Source organism: Cryptotermes secundus, unplaced genomic scaffold, assembly GCF_002891405.2.
Source record: "Cryptotermes secundus unplaced genomic scaffold, Csec_1.0 scaffold68, whole genome shotgun sequence".
Classification (NCBI taxonomy): domain Eukaryota; kingdom Metazoa; phylum Arthropoda; class Insecta; order Blattodea; family Kalotermitidae; genus Cryptotermes; species Cryptotermes secundus.
The window spans coordinates 728035-743613 of NW_019722422.1; the positions used below are offsets into that span (position 1 = coordinate 728035).

Genomic DNA, 15579 nt, shown 5'->3' on the forward strand with positions numbered 1-15579 from the left:
CAACAATAAACCCAAACACTCAACTCGACGCCGCTTTCCACACTGATTCAAGAAGGGTGTGTGGGGAGACACCTAGCGGTATTTCGATGTACTCATATCCATTCGCGCGCAAAATTCAAATTTTGGGAACTTTTGGATTGCACCACGCATAGTATAGAAAGAAACCTATGTTCTAATGATAATCGATAATAATAATAAAAATAATAATTTTGACAGCATATCTTTCAGCTCCCAAGCTCACATTCAGTCTCTATTTATTGTCTGTAATGAAGCATGAGGAATTTCACTGGCAAAGGTTCCAGATTCGAGATTATGCATTTCTTGATATGCAGAGCGCATCCCTCTGAATCTGTTGGCCTAATATCATTTCCGAGAGAATATAGTAGTTATATTTACGAATTTGCTGCAAAATTGATTATCTAAAACCATAGATGATTCAGGATGCTCTCCTACCTGTAATAACCTTGAAATATTCCTCCGACAATTTTAAGTTATAAATTATTCCTGGGCTTAATTAAGATGTATGAGGGAACGGGAGAATAACTCCACCATTCTTAATCTAGGTACTAGACGGAGTTGAATTGTTAGCTTCACGCCTCAACCAACACATCCTCGGATGCAGCATCCGGTTCATACTGGACAGTGGGCTGAGTGGGTCTCAGAACCGGTCTAGGGGCTATATATAAGGCAAAAATCTACTGCCCATGCTGGGAATCGAAGCTGCACTATTCTAGTTCCTATTCATCCGACAATAAGTCAAACTAAACAAGCACCAATTTAATGAGACTTTTTTTTCGGGGGGTGGGAGTCGAGAGGTAACTCCAAATATCCTTATATTCTGCAATTGACGGAAGTGAGTAGTCCTAAGTTCAAGTCGCTTTACCTCAGGCACGTCAGTGTCTACTGTAAGGGGGGAGGTGGAGAAGTCGGTATGAACGTGACGAGAAATACTCCTGCTCTTGCAGGGAATTCAATCAGCGCGTCACTACACTTACTCGGCTAGTCCGGTTACTATTATTAATGAGTCATAAAATGAATGGTCATGCGTCAGCTTAGGCAGTGTGTGTGGTATGCCTGAGTTAGGCACCCACTCATCTCTGAGCAAGGCAGCGGGGTGCCTTCAAACTATACATGTAATGTGTCTTCTTCCGGAACCTCTGCATCAACGAGGAAAACTCAGAGCTGTCCTTAACGAAGCAAACAGTTTCTACCCCACAACTAATTGCGCATGTTTTTTCTGGCTATTTACGAACTTCTGAAGAACATGAATTAACATTCAGAAGAAATTTGACACGGCGACATTATGAGTAGTGTGTAAATGAAGAGAAGAGAGACCATTAGTATTTTTCGCTATGGACTTCCCGGAGGGGAAAAGTGCTATTATTATAAAGAGCAGGTAAAGCAATAACATCTCACTCAGCTACTGAACTATTTTCACCATTTTAAGAATATAAGAGGTAAATGTTTTCTTGGCTATATCCAGGAGTTACACCTGGACGGGCACACAGAAAAAGAGAGAGGGAGTTTGCTGCTAATCCATGTACAGTGTAAGATATATCAAGAGATGGTCTACCACTTGTTACGTTATATAGGTCTGACAGCATTGTGGAATCAGAACAAATTCATTAGCTCTGGTGTCAAAATGCACATTTGCTCGGAAAAGGTAGAAAAAGTGCTTTGGTTGATATGAGAATGGTAAAGTTGTGTAAATTAGTGGCGCAAGCGACTGACGATGAAACATCAATTGATTTTTTCTTATTACACTATATTCACTCGAATATTTGTCTAGAATTTTAAATTAACCCCTATTTCCCTATTTCCCTTGCACATAAAGGGAATAATATTCATTGTATAAGACAAGAATTTAACCCGAAAAAATGGTTGCTATTCTTAGCCAAGTACGCCATATCATGAACCTACCTTCCCCAGTCACCATCAAGGCCAAAGGAACCCAGCTTAATTGAATATTGTGGCGTATTTGCTCCATGCAAGAACAGTTGAGCCACAGAAACAGCCGTCTGTTAAGTAATACACTCACGCAATCATGGAACTGGTTATGAAACTCGTTTCTACGCAATTGCTCGGAAAATACTCTTCCGCTTCGGCGGTGACGTCACACAACAATACAACAGCAGTGTTTTCTTTATGTCCCTGTAGCTTACTCGTGCTCGGTGACGTAACATAACAATACAGGAGCTGTGTTTTCTGTGTGACCCCTGCGGAGCCTATATAAAGACGATCTATTGTAGCTTGGATGACTTCAGTCAAGAGAATGGTAACAAAACGGCACAGAGCAGTTCCCTTGAATTAGAAGTCGGTCTGTGAAGACTTAGTGTGTGATTAGAGGATTTAGTCACAATGAGACTGTTTTAATTTTGTTACCAGGATACGACTAGTGAAGACTGAGAATCCTAGTGCGTGTGAAACGGTGAACTGGAAAGTGTGTAAATCAGTGATAGCGCTGTAATAATTGTAATTAAGAGAGATTGTAACCGAAGTCCCAATAAATCGAATCATTCGATCTAGATCATGCGTACCCCTTTACGTGTGACCATGTCATCACGTTCTGTCTATACAATAATATTGTACGAAGACAGAACTGCAGATGCCCACAGAATAGAAGGCATCGGAAGACCTAAACGCAAATGGATAGACACATTAGATAGGAACAGTCTTGGAAACACATGATATTCGTGTAGGAATAAGTAGGCTTATATTTTCTTTTTTCTATTGGTAACGAGGTCACTTTTCACAGTAACTTGTACTTGCTATCTCGATAGCGTGGTACTGTTTCGAATCGGAAACTTTATTTTATTTTCGCAACAAGTAACTTCATGGATTACAAGCCTTAAATCATATTTTATGCTGGCCTATCTCGTTCAAGCAAGTTCAAAGCATACGATGGAATAATGTAAATTGTAAGAGCACACACACACACACACAAATGTAAGCATACACAAATGCAAATATGGTGCGAACACGCAATCATTTTCCTGCAGTAGCAAGGCAAACAGGATTCGTCTACACTACGACGAGTACATAAGATCAGCCCTATTTGCAGCGAAATGCTGTGATGAGTAACTACTGTCAACTGTTCAACAAGAAAGACAGTATTCATATCTAAACGTAAAACTAATATTTGCCATAAGCTTGAAACTACCTACGCGGGCAACAGGTAGCAGAGATAGTCAATAAATTTAGAACTGACATAATTTTCGTGGGTCGCAGGAAGCGAAGTCTTGAGAGACTGCTTTGGTGTGCTATTAACTTGACCTGTGTCGAGGGTTGCAAAACTGATCAGCTTTGTACCGGCTATGACGAACTAATATTAAAATGAAACACCTTCATTTCCTCCCTTCTTTGTTACTTTAAACTAAAAATATTTATATATATTATTTGTTTATAGCTTTTATACTTAAATATTGATGTTGGTCACAGATTACACATCTGAAGTTTATTTCTATTTTAGAGCCATACGCTCCGGCCGTCCTTTACCCCCAAGAACATTCCAAAAATATTCCTGGTGCTCATTTCTGTTAGAGGCTTAGTCGACCCCAGGGGCATAATGCGGCTGCAAGGATTAGATCAATTTAAAAAACCCAATGACCTCTTCGGGACTTGAAACTGCGACCTTCCGGCTTGTAGCATAGTGCCTCAACCAACTACGCTACCGCGTGCCCTCTGTAACCAACCAGTACAAGAACATTACCGTCTCAATGTAGATGCACCAAACTTTAAAATGTTTCAAGGAAGAAGAAACAGACTGCAACCCGCAAATTTCTGCTGATTTCTTTATCGCTTCAACAGAACAGCCGCTTTGGAAGTGAATGCGACTTGTGAAACTGTCTGTAGATTCTTCGCATAATAGAGACAACAAAAAAGAAAGAAAGAAGAATAAGAGAAACGTCTGCTGTGGGTATCCTGAGAAGTTTGGATGGCGAGGAAAGAATGAAGTATACAGCCGGTAGGGTATGGGTTAAGGTTCACGGTTGCAGTGGGAGGTCAGCTCGCCAGGTGCTCGCCAGCATGGGATCCCCATACTAAGCAAGGTCGCTGCACTAATGTGACACTATATCTGGAAATATTTACTGCTAGAATCTCCTATTAACAAGGCTATGAAGCCACTGACTACACGACACAGGAACAAAACAACAACGCGTCAACGGCCAATGGAGCTACAGTCTTCTAATCCCATTTTACGATAGCAAGTTGAATTCCTTGCATGAAAACGACATCAAACTTACGAGTTACGAGTGTCTATAGCAGTGAGAGAATTTTATCCTTAACTGACGAAACCAGTATGCCTACATATTACCAGGAGGCCCCAGTGGGCCTAGGTCTACCTCTATGAACTTCTCCGTTCTCTCACTGAATGGTTACCATGTATTTTATCTTTTCTTGTCAAACATTTAAATACCGGTCCAAAGTGTTGCTGTAGCTCCTTTAACAATATCTGTTGTTCTTCTTCCTCTTCTTCTTCTTCTTCTTCTTCTTCTTCGAAGGATTAGGCTGCCTGGTCTGTTCCCATTTAGAATTCTAAAATTTGAGTCCTATAGGGAGTCGGTAGGACTGGGTGACCAGCCCGCCACGGACACAGGGCAGCATAAGCACAAAATATACCCAGACAACTATGCCTCGTGTGGGATCCTAAATCACGAATCCAACGTTTCATCGGACGAAGATATTTTTGCCTTAGACCGTGAGGCCGCTGTGATCGGCATCAAAGTACATCTATTATTCAAAATTCCTGGCGCTTTGCAGATAGGCAGCTATCTAAATTTAAACTTAAAAACCAAAGATTAAAGGCCAGCAGGAAACGAATGGATACTAATATCAGATTTTTAGAAACTCTGTATTTATGCATTCCACCCAACGCAGATGTTAAGAATGCGTGGAGCTATACCTCCAATCCCCTACCCGTCTCTGTGGCGTGTTGTTCAGTTAAGCATAGTAACGATTTTAGTTTTATGTTCATTATTTTATGATGTTATCAGTATCTTAAATTATGTAGTGCCAAATAATTGGTAAGGAAGGAGTTGCAAAGGATATGTCAGGTCAAGTGGGATTTGTGGTGGACAAAGTGGCGCTTGGGCGGGTTTTCTCCGAGTACTTCGGTTTCCCTTACCAATCTTCCTTCCACCAAATTCTCCATCATCATAATCAACCAGGGCAGGTACACTAGGCTAATCATTGGCCGCCGTGCCGAGTGGACTCAGCTGGACTCCATCCCCCACTAAGCAAATGTTATCAGTCATGGCCTAATTTGAAGTTATATCAAATCATTTGCCTGACGTGACTAAGGAATACACGAAGGCCTCAGTCGGAATAGCCAGTCCGCGGGCCAAGATTGGGGCCCCTAACTTCCCAAACAAGAAACGGGATGTAATATACCCGACGGCGAGGTTCGCTTTTACAGATCCATCTGTAGAGTTACGGTTAAAAAGTGCTTTGAAAATTAAGACATAATGTTTCAAGCACTCTTTGTAGTGCGGCCTTTCTTGAGCAGCTAATGAGCCTTAATAATAATTTTCGGCCTTATGAAGTGCGCAGATCCATGAGAATGTTGAAGAGAAGTTGGTGCACCGTACTGTTCTGAACAAATAGAATCCAGACTATTAAAATAATTATAAAAATACAATTGTTTCACAAATCTTATAATAATTGTGGTAAAAGTAAAGTAAAAAGTAAAGCTATCCCTGTACGAGGCCGTGAAGGTCCATAGGGTTGTGAGACGTTGAGGGTCCCACATTATCTAGACAATCGGCTCAAAGATGGCGATAAGGTTGTCAGCCTTACGCGCCGGCCGCGCTTTACTCTACAGGAAAATTATTTAATTAAATCCTGGTACTCATTTCTGTTAGAGGCTGAGTGGAACCCCTAGGGCTATAGTGCGGCTGGAAGAAATAGGTCAATTAAAAAAATCCATTGACCTCATCGAAACTTGAACCCTCGACCTTCCGGCTTGTAGCATAGTGCCTCAACCAACTATGCTAACGCGTGCCCCCATAATAATGGTTATATATTATTTAATTTTTAAATATAATATTTATAACTAATGATTACTTCGTTTGATTGTGAAATTCAAAAGCTTGACAGCCAAGTGAAGTTTCTCCTGTCCAATTAAAATGCTCTTTTGCCAAATGCATTGTTCTCTAGATCTACCAATATTCGTCTCAAATCTTACATTCGTCTTCCTTGTAAACTGTAATTCGAAACCCTATTTGGGGTACGAGCTTCTTACATTTCTTGAACAAGTTCAAAACCGTTCCTCTCTGCTATCTAAAGGTCCTACCTGTCATAGCTGTTACTGTTTGAAATTCTTATCAGGCGTTTTAATTCCTTTGTCAACTTTAGGATCAACTCCTACTTGTCGTCTCAATAAACGCATTTTTACAGTTTTCAATCCTCCTTTTCTAATCGGTATGGAAGAGCAAGCCTTGCGTTAAAAAGGGTAAACCCTGTCTAGCAGAGCCGGGATAGCAACTGGCTACGGGCTTTGCGACCGAGGTGTTGGAGTTCGAGTCCTCTAGGATCAAGAATGTTCTCTTCTACACGTCTTCCAGACCGGCTTTAGGGTCCACCCAGTCTCCTATCAAATGGAAAACAAGAGCTCTTTTCTCGGGGGTAAAGTAGCCGGGATGTGAAGCTGTCCACTCACCTCCAACTAGTCCCGAGGTCAAGAAAACGTGGATCTATACATCCACTCCCCCCAAACGCCTTAATAAGGTATTGTTTAATTAGTTAAGCATAGAGACAATTTTATTTTCCATTGGTCTTACTTTACTTTCCTTTCCCTGTCTAGTGCCCTATTTAATTATCTTCTCTGATTTACCATGCACTTTGATTCATTTTCACTTCTTACAACCTCTTCATTTGTGTGTAGATGTGTCACTGTACAATCCTGTCTCTATTCTTACTATTCTCCTTTTATCATTGTTTTTCGAAGAACACAGATCTAAATGTATAAATACGCGAGAAGCAATATTGTCTGAACAACTTTTTCAAAACGAATATGTTGCTATCTTGAAAATAAAAGAGTTCTCCTCCTTCATATCATAATTCTACCGACTGTTCTTAGTGCCGTGAACACGTCATTTTCTTTGTTTTGCAAGAAATTGGAACTTTGGATCGCCTAAAGCGAAAGAAACCGTAAATTAGATATACATAAAGTATGTTAGAACTTTCTGATGCGATCACAGTGGCCGCGCAGTCTAGAGGCGCGTCCACATTACTCGTGCTCGTGCTCGTGTGACTCGCTATGCTCGCGAGTAATGTGGACGATATGACAAGTCACGAGACAAGCAAATTTTTAATTTTTAATTTAAAAACTATAGCCAATAAATTAAAATACGACTACAGCCTATACACACTACTAGTAAATATACGGATCCTCGCGCGCCGAAGCCTGGCGAGCAACTGAAGTAGTGTGGACGAAGATTTACGAGCACAAGTAAAAGCCAGACGAGTCTCCCGACGAGCACGAGTAATGTGGACGCGCCTTAAGGCATGAATACTGGGATCGTGGGTTCGAATCTCACTCGAGGCTTGGATGTCTGTATGCGTTTATTCTGTTTGTAGATGACGGCTTTGCGACGGGCTGATCCCCCGTCCAAGGTGCCCTATCGACTGTCTGTAGATTAAGAAACTGTGAAAGCTGCAGAGTTCCAAAGGGCTGCAGAGCCATAGAGAGAAATCTTTCTAACTCTAAACTTATAACTTATAACAATGCAAAACTTGGCCTTCACGACTACGCTATAATAATTTCTAGGACTCAGTCTGTTGGGTTATGGGCAATTGTGTTATGTCTGTCGGCCCCCTGCCTGCTTTCTTACTGGATAATTACGTCATCATATTGACCCCCGGAGAGGCTCCCACTATTCTAGACGAGGATGCCATACAAACTGGTCCTCTATAGCCCTCACAACACCAGCCATGAGATGAAGCCGGTTTCTAGAGTCACGTGACAGTGGAAGATATTAGCACTTTCATTAGCAATTGGTGTCACCATCAATAAAATTAGTCGGCTTGGTCTAATGTAAGGATTTGGTTTCTAGATAAGTTACTCAGCACATGAATTACAAACACTGTGTTTGTTTGTGGTAGTCTCCATATTCATGAGAGTTTCACTGAGGTAATTTAGCACGTTTGATATTTTCCAGTATGATGGTAAGAACTGACGACATAACGGACGTGGGAAAAGAAAATGCAGAAAAGCTTTGTACTTTTATTAATTAATTGACGAAGTGCATCAACTGTTGAGATCACGAAATATCATACATATAACAGCCACGATAAGGACCAAACGACCACCTACAAGAAAACACGGGAATTCTCGATATGCCATATGATAAAAACGTCTGGACGATAGCCCCATTACACCCAAATTGCAATCCGATTAAACGGGAGATAACACATGTGAACATACAAGAGTCCATAACATCATACCCACCTAAGGAGGAGCCAGATGAGAGCGACTAGTGTACCTACGAAATAACTAATAGATATATTTTTATCTTATTTTCGACCTTAATTTAGCCTTCAAACTTGCTGCACAGCAATTTATTTATAACTAATACCAATACAATTGGACTAAAATGTAGATAATACCAAGAAATTTGTTACCAAGTATAATATTATACGTTATATAGGTAAAGTTGAATTTCTCCCTGGGCTTAATTAATTAAGCACTACTCCATGAAGGAGTATGGGGACGTGGATGTATAGATCCACATTCTCTTGATCTCGGCACTAGCTGGAGGTGAGTGGTCAGCTTCATGCCCCTCCCCCAACTGGTAAATGTAGACTAAAGACTCTGTACTTATCTAAGATTTCTCACTCTCAAGACTCTAGATCTTATATTGTCTATAAACTGCCTGGCTTGTTCCGCTGGTCCTCGTAATATAGCTTCTGGACGGACCAAACAGAAAACACATTTTATTGCAGCTGCTCTATTACATTATGACGTGGAAATTGTGACAGACCCCCAGAAAACACACTTTCCTGGATTTGATTCATTGTTGTGTGACCTTACTTCAGTCAGAGACGCGCTTATTGCGCCTTCCTCGACTTTCAACAACATCAAAGACCGGGACACGAAGTGTACCACTCATTTCTATCTAGTTCCCAGGACAAAAATGGTGGAGCTATATCTCCACTCCTCCATTTCTCCTCAAGACATGGTGCTTAGTTAATTAGGCAAGGATGAGAAGTTTACCTTTTGTAACATTAACTGACACCGTAGACGCCCTAATCAGAAGATGGCAGGACCGTCTTTTTAGTAATATTCACGTTAGATATTTAAATGTACGAAAGTGAGTTGGCCTCCTGCAGCAATGATGTTAATTCTCATGCTTTATAACTAACAGGCGAGACAGAAACACACACATGTATTCAGTCCAATCAGGTTACGCTAAAATGCAGGAGTTGAGAACACGTCATTTAAATAATATCTTCGTGCAACTAACATCTAACAGAATATGAAGTAATGTGTCTTCCTTTTGCTCTCTTTGTCGTAAACTCTACGCTAAACGTCGCTCCCCAGTCACGTATATTAAAAGCAAGGTAAGTTAATTCTCTTAAACGAAGCACGAATAATTTGTCCTCCTTTTATGGATAATATATTTCAGAAGTGTATAACACAGCGTAATATATTCCGAAGACACGTATTGCTAAGCTTCATATATTTTACTGTAAGCTCCCAAGGTACACAAGAAACTGCGTTCTGGAAGAAGATTGTACCGGAAGTCGCATTAGACGTTGGGAAACACCCATCGCAAACTCTTCTACAGAATTTAAGCAGTAATTTTATCCACAGGTGGTTTCCTCTGCAACGACGTAAAGTAAAACCGAGCATTGTTAAGTTATACGAATCCTTTCACGTGTCCATGCATCTTACAAAGAAATAGGCGAAACCATGGAAATAGAATTCCAACCCCATCATTAAATCTTGAGGTGCAATACAACAGCCTGTACATACTCCCCTGTCTGTTCTTTGCATGCTAAATAAAAGGGCGAGTTCTTATTTCTCGTCTGATTGACATAGTCCTAGAGATCACTGATATTTCAAAATCGTCTATACCTAAATGTGAAATAGTACAGGCCCATAGATATATATCCATCAGTGCTGCCAATCTAAAATATCTCGAAGTGTGTTATCAGCACATAACATGTCGCCAAGAAGAACGGATTGGTGGTAACCCTGTCGTAAAGTAACTTTGGCTGTGACTCTGACCCTGACTCTGAGAGAGATGTGAGCGAGTCACCAGGAAGCGAGGACAGGATTCGTTGAGGACGGAAGCAGTAAAATAAATCCGCGTTGTCGAAAGCCGCTGCTAAGCAACGGGTACACGAAGGTATAGCCAATAGACTTAGGATGTTGTAGTGAACTGTTAAGTGTGTAGATAAACGAGAGAGCCGTAGCCTAGCAGCGGATAGTGAAAACAAACTTAGAAGACGAGTGCTGCAGTCAGAAGTCAAGAGCGGTGTAATTACTTGTTGCTACGAATTATAAGTGTTCAATAAATCCAAATACGAATCCAAACCATGTGTCTAGTCACTAACACGTGACACTAATTTCAATAACATAAAATCTGTAAGCATAAACTAATTATCTATGCTATCATCCCATCAAATTATCATTTTTTCTCGATGCTCTAGGTCCTTATTGAGTAAAATTGAATAAAGCGGATGTCTGAGGCAGAAAAGAGAGAAATCCGAATGAAAGGACTTGCTTGATAATATAAAGTGCACGTAGTTGTTACGAAACCTGTTAAACCGATAAGAACTCTTCCGAAAGCTGGATGTCCCCTGACTGTTGCAGGTTGCCGAGAGACGGCCTTCATCTACGCCATCACGAGTGCGGGGGTGACGCACGCGATAGCCCGAGCCTGTAGCGAGGGCAGCATCGAATCCTGCACGTGTGATTACAGCCACCAGGCGCGGTCACCCCTTGTCTCCAGCGCCGTGCCCGGTCTGCGGGACTGGGAGTGGGGAGGCTGCTCCGACAACATAGGTTACGGCTTCAAGTTCTCCCGGGAGTTCGTGGACACGGGCGAGCGCGGACGCAACCTGCGAGAGAAGATGAACGTCCACAACAACGAGGCAGGCCGGGCGGTGAGTTCACTACCTCGGCAAAGACGGAGGTTTCCCAACAGTAGAGTCATCACCTATAAATCGACGTTAACTGATCTCATGATATCATCATCATCAGTAATCTGTCAGACGACAGGTCCACACTCTCTTCCAAAACAATTCCTCCACTTAAAGCGATCTAGAGCTTTCTCCTTCAAATGAAAATATCCTCTTCTGTCCCCAAGTTCATCCAGCATCTTCTTACGTCTTCTTCCTCGTCTTCTTGTCACTTCTATCCGCCCCTCTATCTTTCCTTCAATAACTTCTTTTAGAAGGCAGTTTCTGCGCAAAACATGACCAATCCAATTAGCCTTCCGTTTTCTTATTTCGTGTAGGATATTCCTCTGCTCACTGACTCTAATTAACACTTCTTCATTTCTCACATAATCGGTCCAACTGATCTTCTCCATCCTTCTCCAACACCACATTTCGAAGCTTTCCAGATGTTTCNAAGAAAGCTATTCAGACGTTTCCTTAGTCCTACCCCTGTGACTGCTAGAGAGAAGGTGACAGTGGGGATTGCCAATCCACCCCTGTCGTAAGGACCTAAGGTCATAACAGTGGTAGCGTGGCCGAGGCGGGATAACTCCAGCCAGGCCCCCCCNGACAATCCTGGATTTGGATGATATATCGTCGGTTAAAAAAACCAGTTTTAACACTTACTCTGATTTTCATTGTAGGGCCCATTACTTTAATTTTATATAAAGAAACTCTAAGAATTAAGGGGTGTACAAATAGGAAAGACCGAAGTGAACGGAGAAGTTCATGGAGGTAGGCCTAGGCCCACTGGGGCTGTAGTGCCAAGGAAAAAAAATAGGAAAGAGCAAATTATTCTAATTTCAGTGAGATCAATATACGTCACTTCCTCATGACGGCCTGCTGATGGATGCAGTAAGAGGTGTCAACACAGAACCCCAATGTTTCTGCCATTCATTATACTGGTAAAAATGTATCATTGTAAGAGGCTGTGGAGATTCATAGAGTTGTGAGACTTCGAGGCTCCCACATTTTTATACAATTGGCACATAAATGGCGGTAAGGTTGTCAGCCTTACGCGCCGGCCGCCCTTTACTCCGCGGGAAGATTCCTGGTACTCATTTCTGTTAGAGGCTGAGTCGAACCCAGGGCCATAGTGCGGCTGGAAGGATTAGGTAATTAAAAAATTCAATTTCATCGGTATTCGAACCCGAGACCTTCCGACTTGTAGCACAGTTCCTCAACCAACTACGCTACCGCGTGCTCCCAAAGGTTGCAAATTGCGACGAAGAACAGTGAATACGGGTAAGGTTGCGCTGACAGAGCACTACAATGGCTGGCCGACGTAACTGAGCTTATGAGCGTCTCCAATGCACGCGCGCACCGGCCGTCGTCGATTAACCAGGGATCGGTGATCGTTTGGGTATTGGCAAACAATATCTTGATAAAATGAAAACTTTGCAGGACAGAATATTATGTGAACTTCAGTACCCCGTAAGGAATTCTCTGCCTGATAACCCGTGGACTTTTGCAATGAATGGGCCTATATCTTCATAAGACGAAGAGAAACCTTAAGTCCCCGCCTAAACCTAATTGAACCCTGGAGATTCGTTGTTTTAAATGTTCCGACAGGCATATTCTTATGTAAAACGTAAAGCAATCCCCGTAACAGGCTGTGGAGGCCCATACGATTGTGAGACGTCGAGGTTCCCAAATTTCCTCTAGAAAATCGTCTCACAGATTGCGGTAAGGTTCTCAGCCTCACGCGTCGGCCGGCCTTAACCCCCAAGAAGATTCCTGATACTCATTTCCATTAGAGGCTAAGTCGAACCCAGGGCCATAGTGCGGCGGGAAGGATAAGGTAAATTGAAAATTCCAATTCATCGGGACTCGAAACCTCGACCTTCAGGCTTGTAGCATAGTGCCTCAACAAACTATGCTACCGCGTACTAACGGATGATATGTGGTTTTTGTGTGTTATCAGATTTTACTTTTCGTTCAAGGAAATGATTTGCTCATATATTGGTTAGACTAGCATACAGGCACAATTCTACACGCAACAGAACGGTTATCGCAACTGAAATCTTGTTCACTCTACGAAAAGAGAACATCAGACACCTAAATTTGAACGGATCCACCAAATTCGCAGAATTACTCGCAGGTTTTCTTACTGCGAAAACAAAGACCACGAAATTCCCAACAACCGTGAGAAAGAAAGGAGCTATGGTAATAATTCTTGAAGTGAAACAGGAAGTTTAAGTATTTCTACATCCCCACGCTTTGCCGTGGTGCAATGTATTCTTTCAGGGGATGTCGGAAGATGAGCTATAAAAGCTTAAGCGCCAATTTCTGAAAACCCAATGGAAAGATTCAGATGTAGACAGTACAATAATATTAAATGGACATATAGAAATCGGAAGGGAGCCGGGATAGCGTAGTCGGTATAGCGATTGGCTACGGGCTGGTCGAAAGAGGAGTCTGAGTTCAAGTCCCGGTAGGATCAAGAATTTTCTTTTCTCCACGTATTCCAGACCGGCTTTAGGGGCCCATCCAGCCTCCTATGAAATGGGTACTGGGGGCTCTTTCTCCGGGGGTAAAGCGGTCGGGGCGTGAAGCTGATCACTCACCTCCAGCTAGTACCGAGGTCAAGAAAATATGAATCTATATATCCACTCCCCCATACGCCTTTATGGCGTAGTGCTTAATTGTTCAAGTACAGGGCCAACTTTACCTTAAAGAAAGAGCATATAAACTGTAGTCACCTGGCTCAGGATAGGGTCCAGTAACTGGCTATTCTAAACACTCTGATGATCTATAGGTTCCTGCGAAAGGTGAAGATTATTTAGCAGTTAAGCGACTATCAGCTTCTCAAGAACAGTCCTCCAATGAATTAGGTGCTGGTTAATGAGCATATCTCGACAGAACTATACTGTTACAAAGATAGCTATGATGACACTCACAGGCCACCATGATGTGTGTTGAGGAAATATATTAAGGTTCTGTATCGGACAGTACAAGCATTATTATCCTTATTATTTCGTTTTGGAACGTGTCCTTACTTATGAGACGGCTGATTTATTTAGAAACACATTATCAATACCTCTGCTTCATAATTTTTCCTCCTCTACAGCGAAGGAATGGGAGTCCGCCCTGTGGTTACATAAGTCACCGCCCAAAAACACAGAACAACTTTGAATCAAGTCCAAGTTTTTGTAAGGTATAAGGTAGTACAGCCACAGCCACAGAACTCAGTACCTGTAGTCTAGCCAAGCGGTTCGAATTGCCTGTAGCTGGAATAACTCGCGTTTCAACAGCTGCTGCCTCGAGTGATGTCTTTATTATTCCTTGCTTCTAGGATGGGAGGAGTGAATCTCACAGGGTGGACACACTGACATTATGAAAGAGGCAGGAAGAGAGTGAGTGTATTATACTGTCCCTCTTATTAATCAGCTTCCGTTTAAGTAACCAGTACTAATATCCCTGTTCTTTGTCAATGATTGTGTGTATTGTTCAAAGCCTCTTGGGAGATCCGGGTTTATTGCCAGCTGCAGTTACTTACGCTACACTACATCGGAATCCCCCCCCGCTCCTAGTTATTTCTTCTAGCAGTTCCAAGTACTCGAAATCATGAACTGAAATCGATTTTTCTTTGTAGTATTTACCGAGAAAGCTAAAAGTTTAAAATATTAAGAACTGTTGAGAAAATTTATAATATTCCTCGGTTTTCTTGTTGATTATTCGTAGAGAATACACACAGTTCCTGAACGTTATGCCCTTTAGACCACTAGAACAACCACATCCCTCCTTATATTTCTATATATAACGTTATATGAATGAATAATATAAAATAAAATAATAATATTTAAGTGACAAAATTTTCTGAAATTGTGCGTTCGACATTTACATCTTATTTTTCTCTAAGTAGTTAGTTTTAACAAGTTAGTAGTTCATAATTTAGATAGGATTTAACAATTACAAACTCTTATAACACTCAGAATTACTGGGTTTTCGGACTTTGCCCATCATCCAGTATTCTAAAAACAAGAAAGAACATTTCGGAAAATGGATCTGTTTCCGTCCTCAGGCGAAGGGGGACACATCTACAATTTTAGGTCCCGTAGAAAGAGCTAACCTCAATCACTGGACAACCCCTGTCCGATTCACTCTCCCTGTCTGTCTTCTTTTTTCATTTTACTTCCAAATTGGAACATAGGGCCTCCGTGAAACGCTTTGTTTCACTTCAGTTTCTTAATCCTAGGACAGTCTGTAGGTCTTCCTGAACAGTGTATCAGCCCTTCTCAAGCCCACTACCTACACAGGAAAACAGAGACAGACATCCATGCCTTGACCCCAGTGTTCGAGCAGCCGAAGACAGTTCATGCCCTAGACCCCGCGGCCACTGTGATCGGCTTGTTATATCATTAGAGCAACTTAAATACCTGAAACCAGGCTATGTCGAAGGAGATAACAAGA

The 15579-nt window shown here is 41.8% G+C and overlaps 2 protein-coding genes across 2 annotated transcripts in view; one reads left to right on the forward strand and one right to left on the reverse strand.

The window, feature by feature from the left end:
• Positions 1-15579, reverse strand: part of LOC111861257 (protein Wnt-4) — a 298516-nt gene that overhangs the window by 191733 nt on the left and 91204 nt on the right. The window lies entirely within an intron of this gene.
• Positions 1-15579, forward strand: part of LOC111861258 (protein wingless) — an 89852-nt gene that overhangs the window by 65294 nt on the left and 8979 nt on the right. The window contains exon 3 of the mRNA XM_023845674.2: positions 10820-11112. Coding sequence (XP_023701442.1) covers positions 10820-11112 — 293 coding nt within the window. The remainder of the gene's footprint in view (positions 1-10819; positions 11113-15579) is intronic.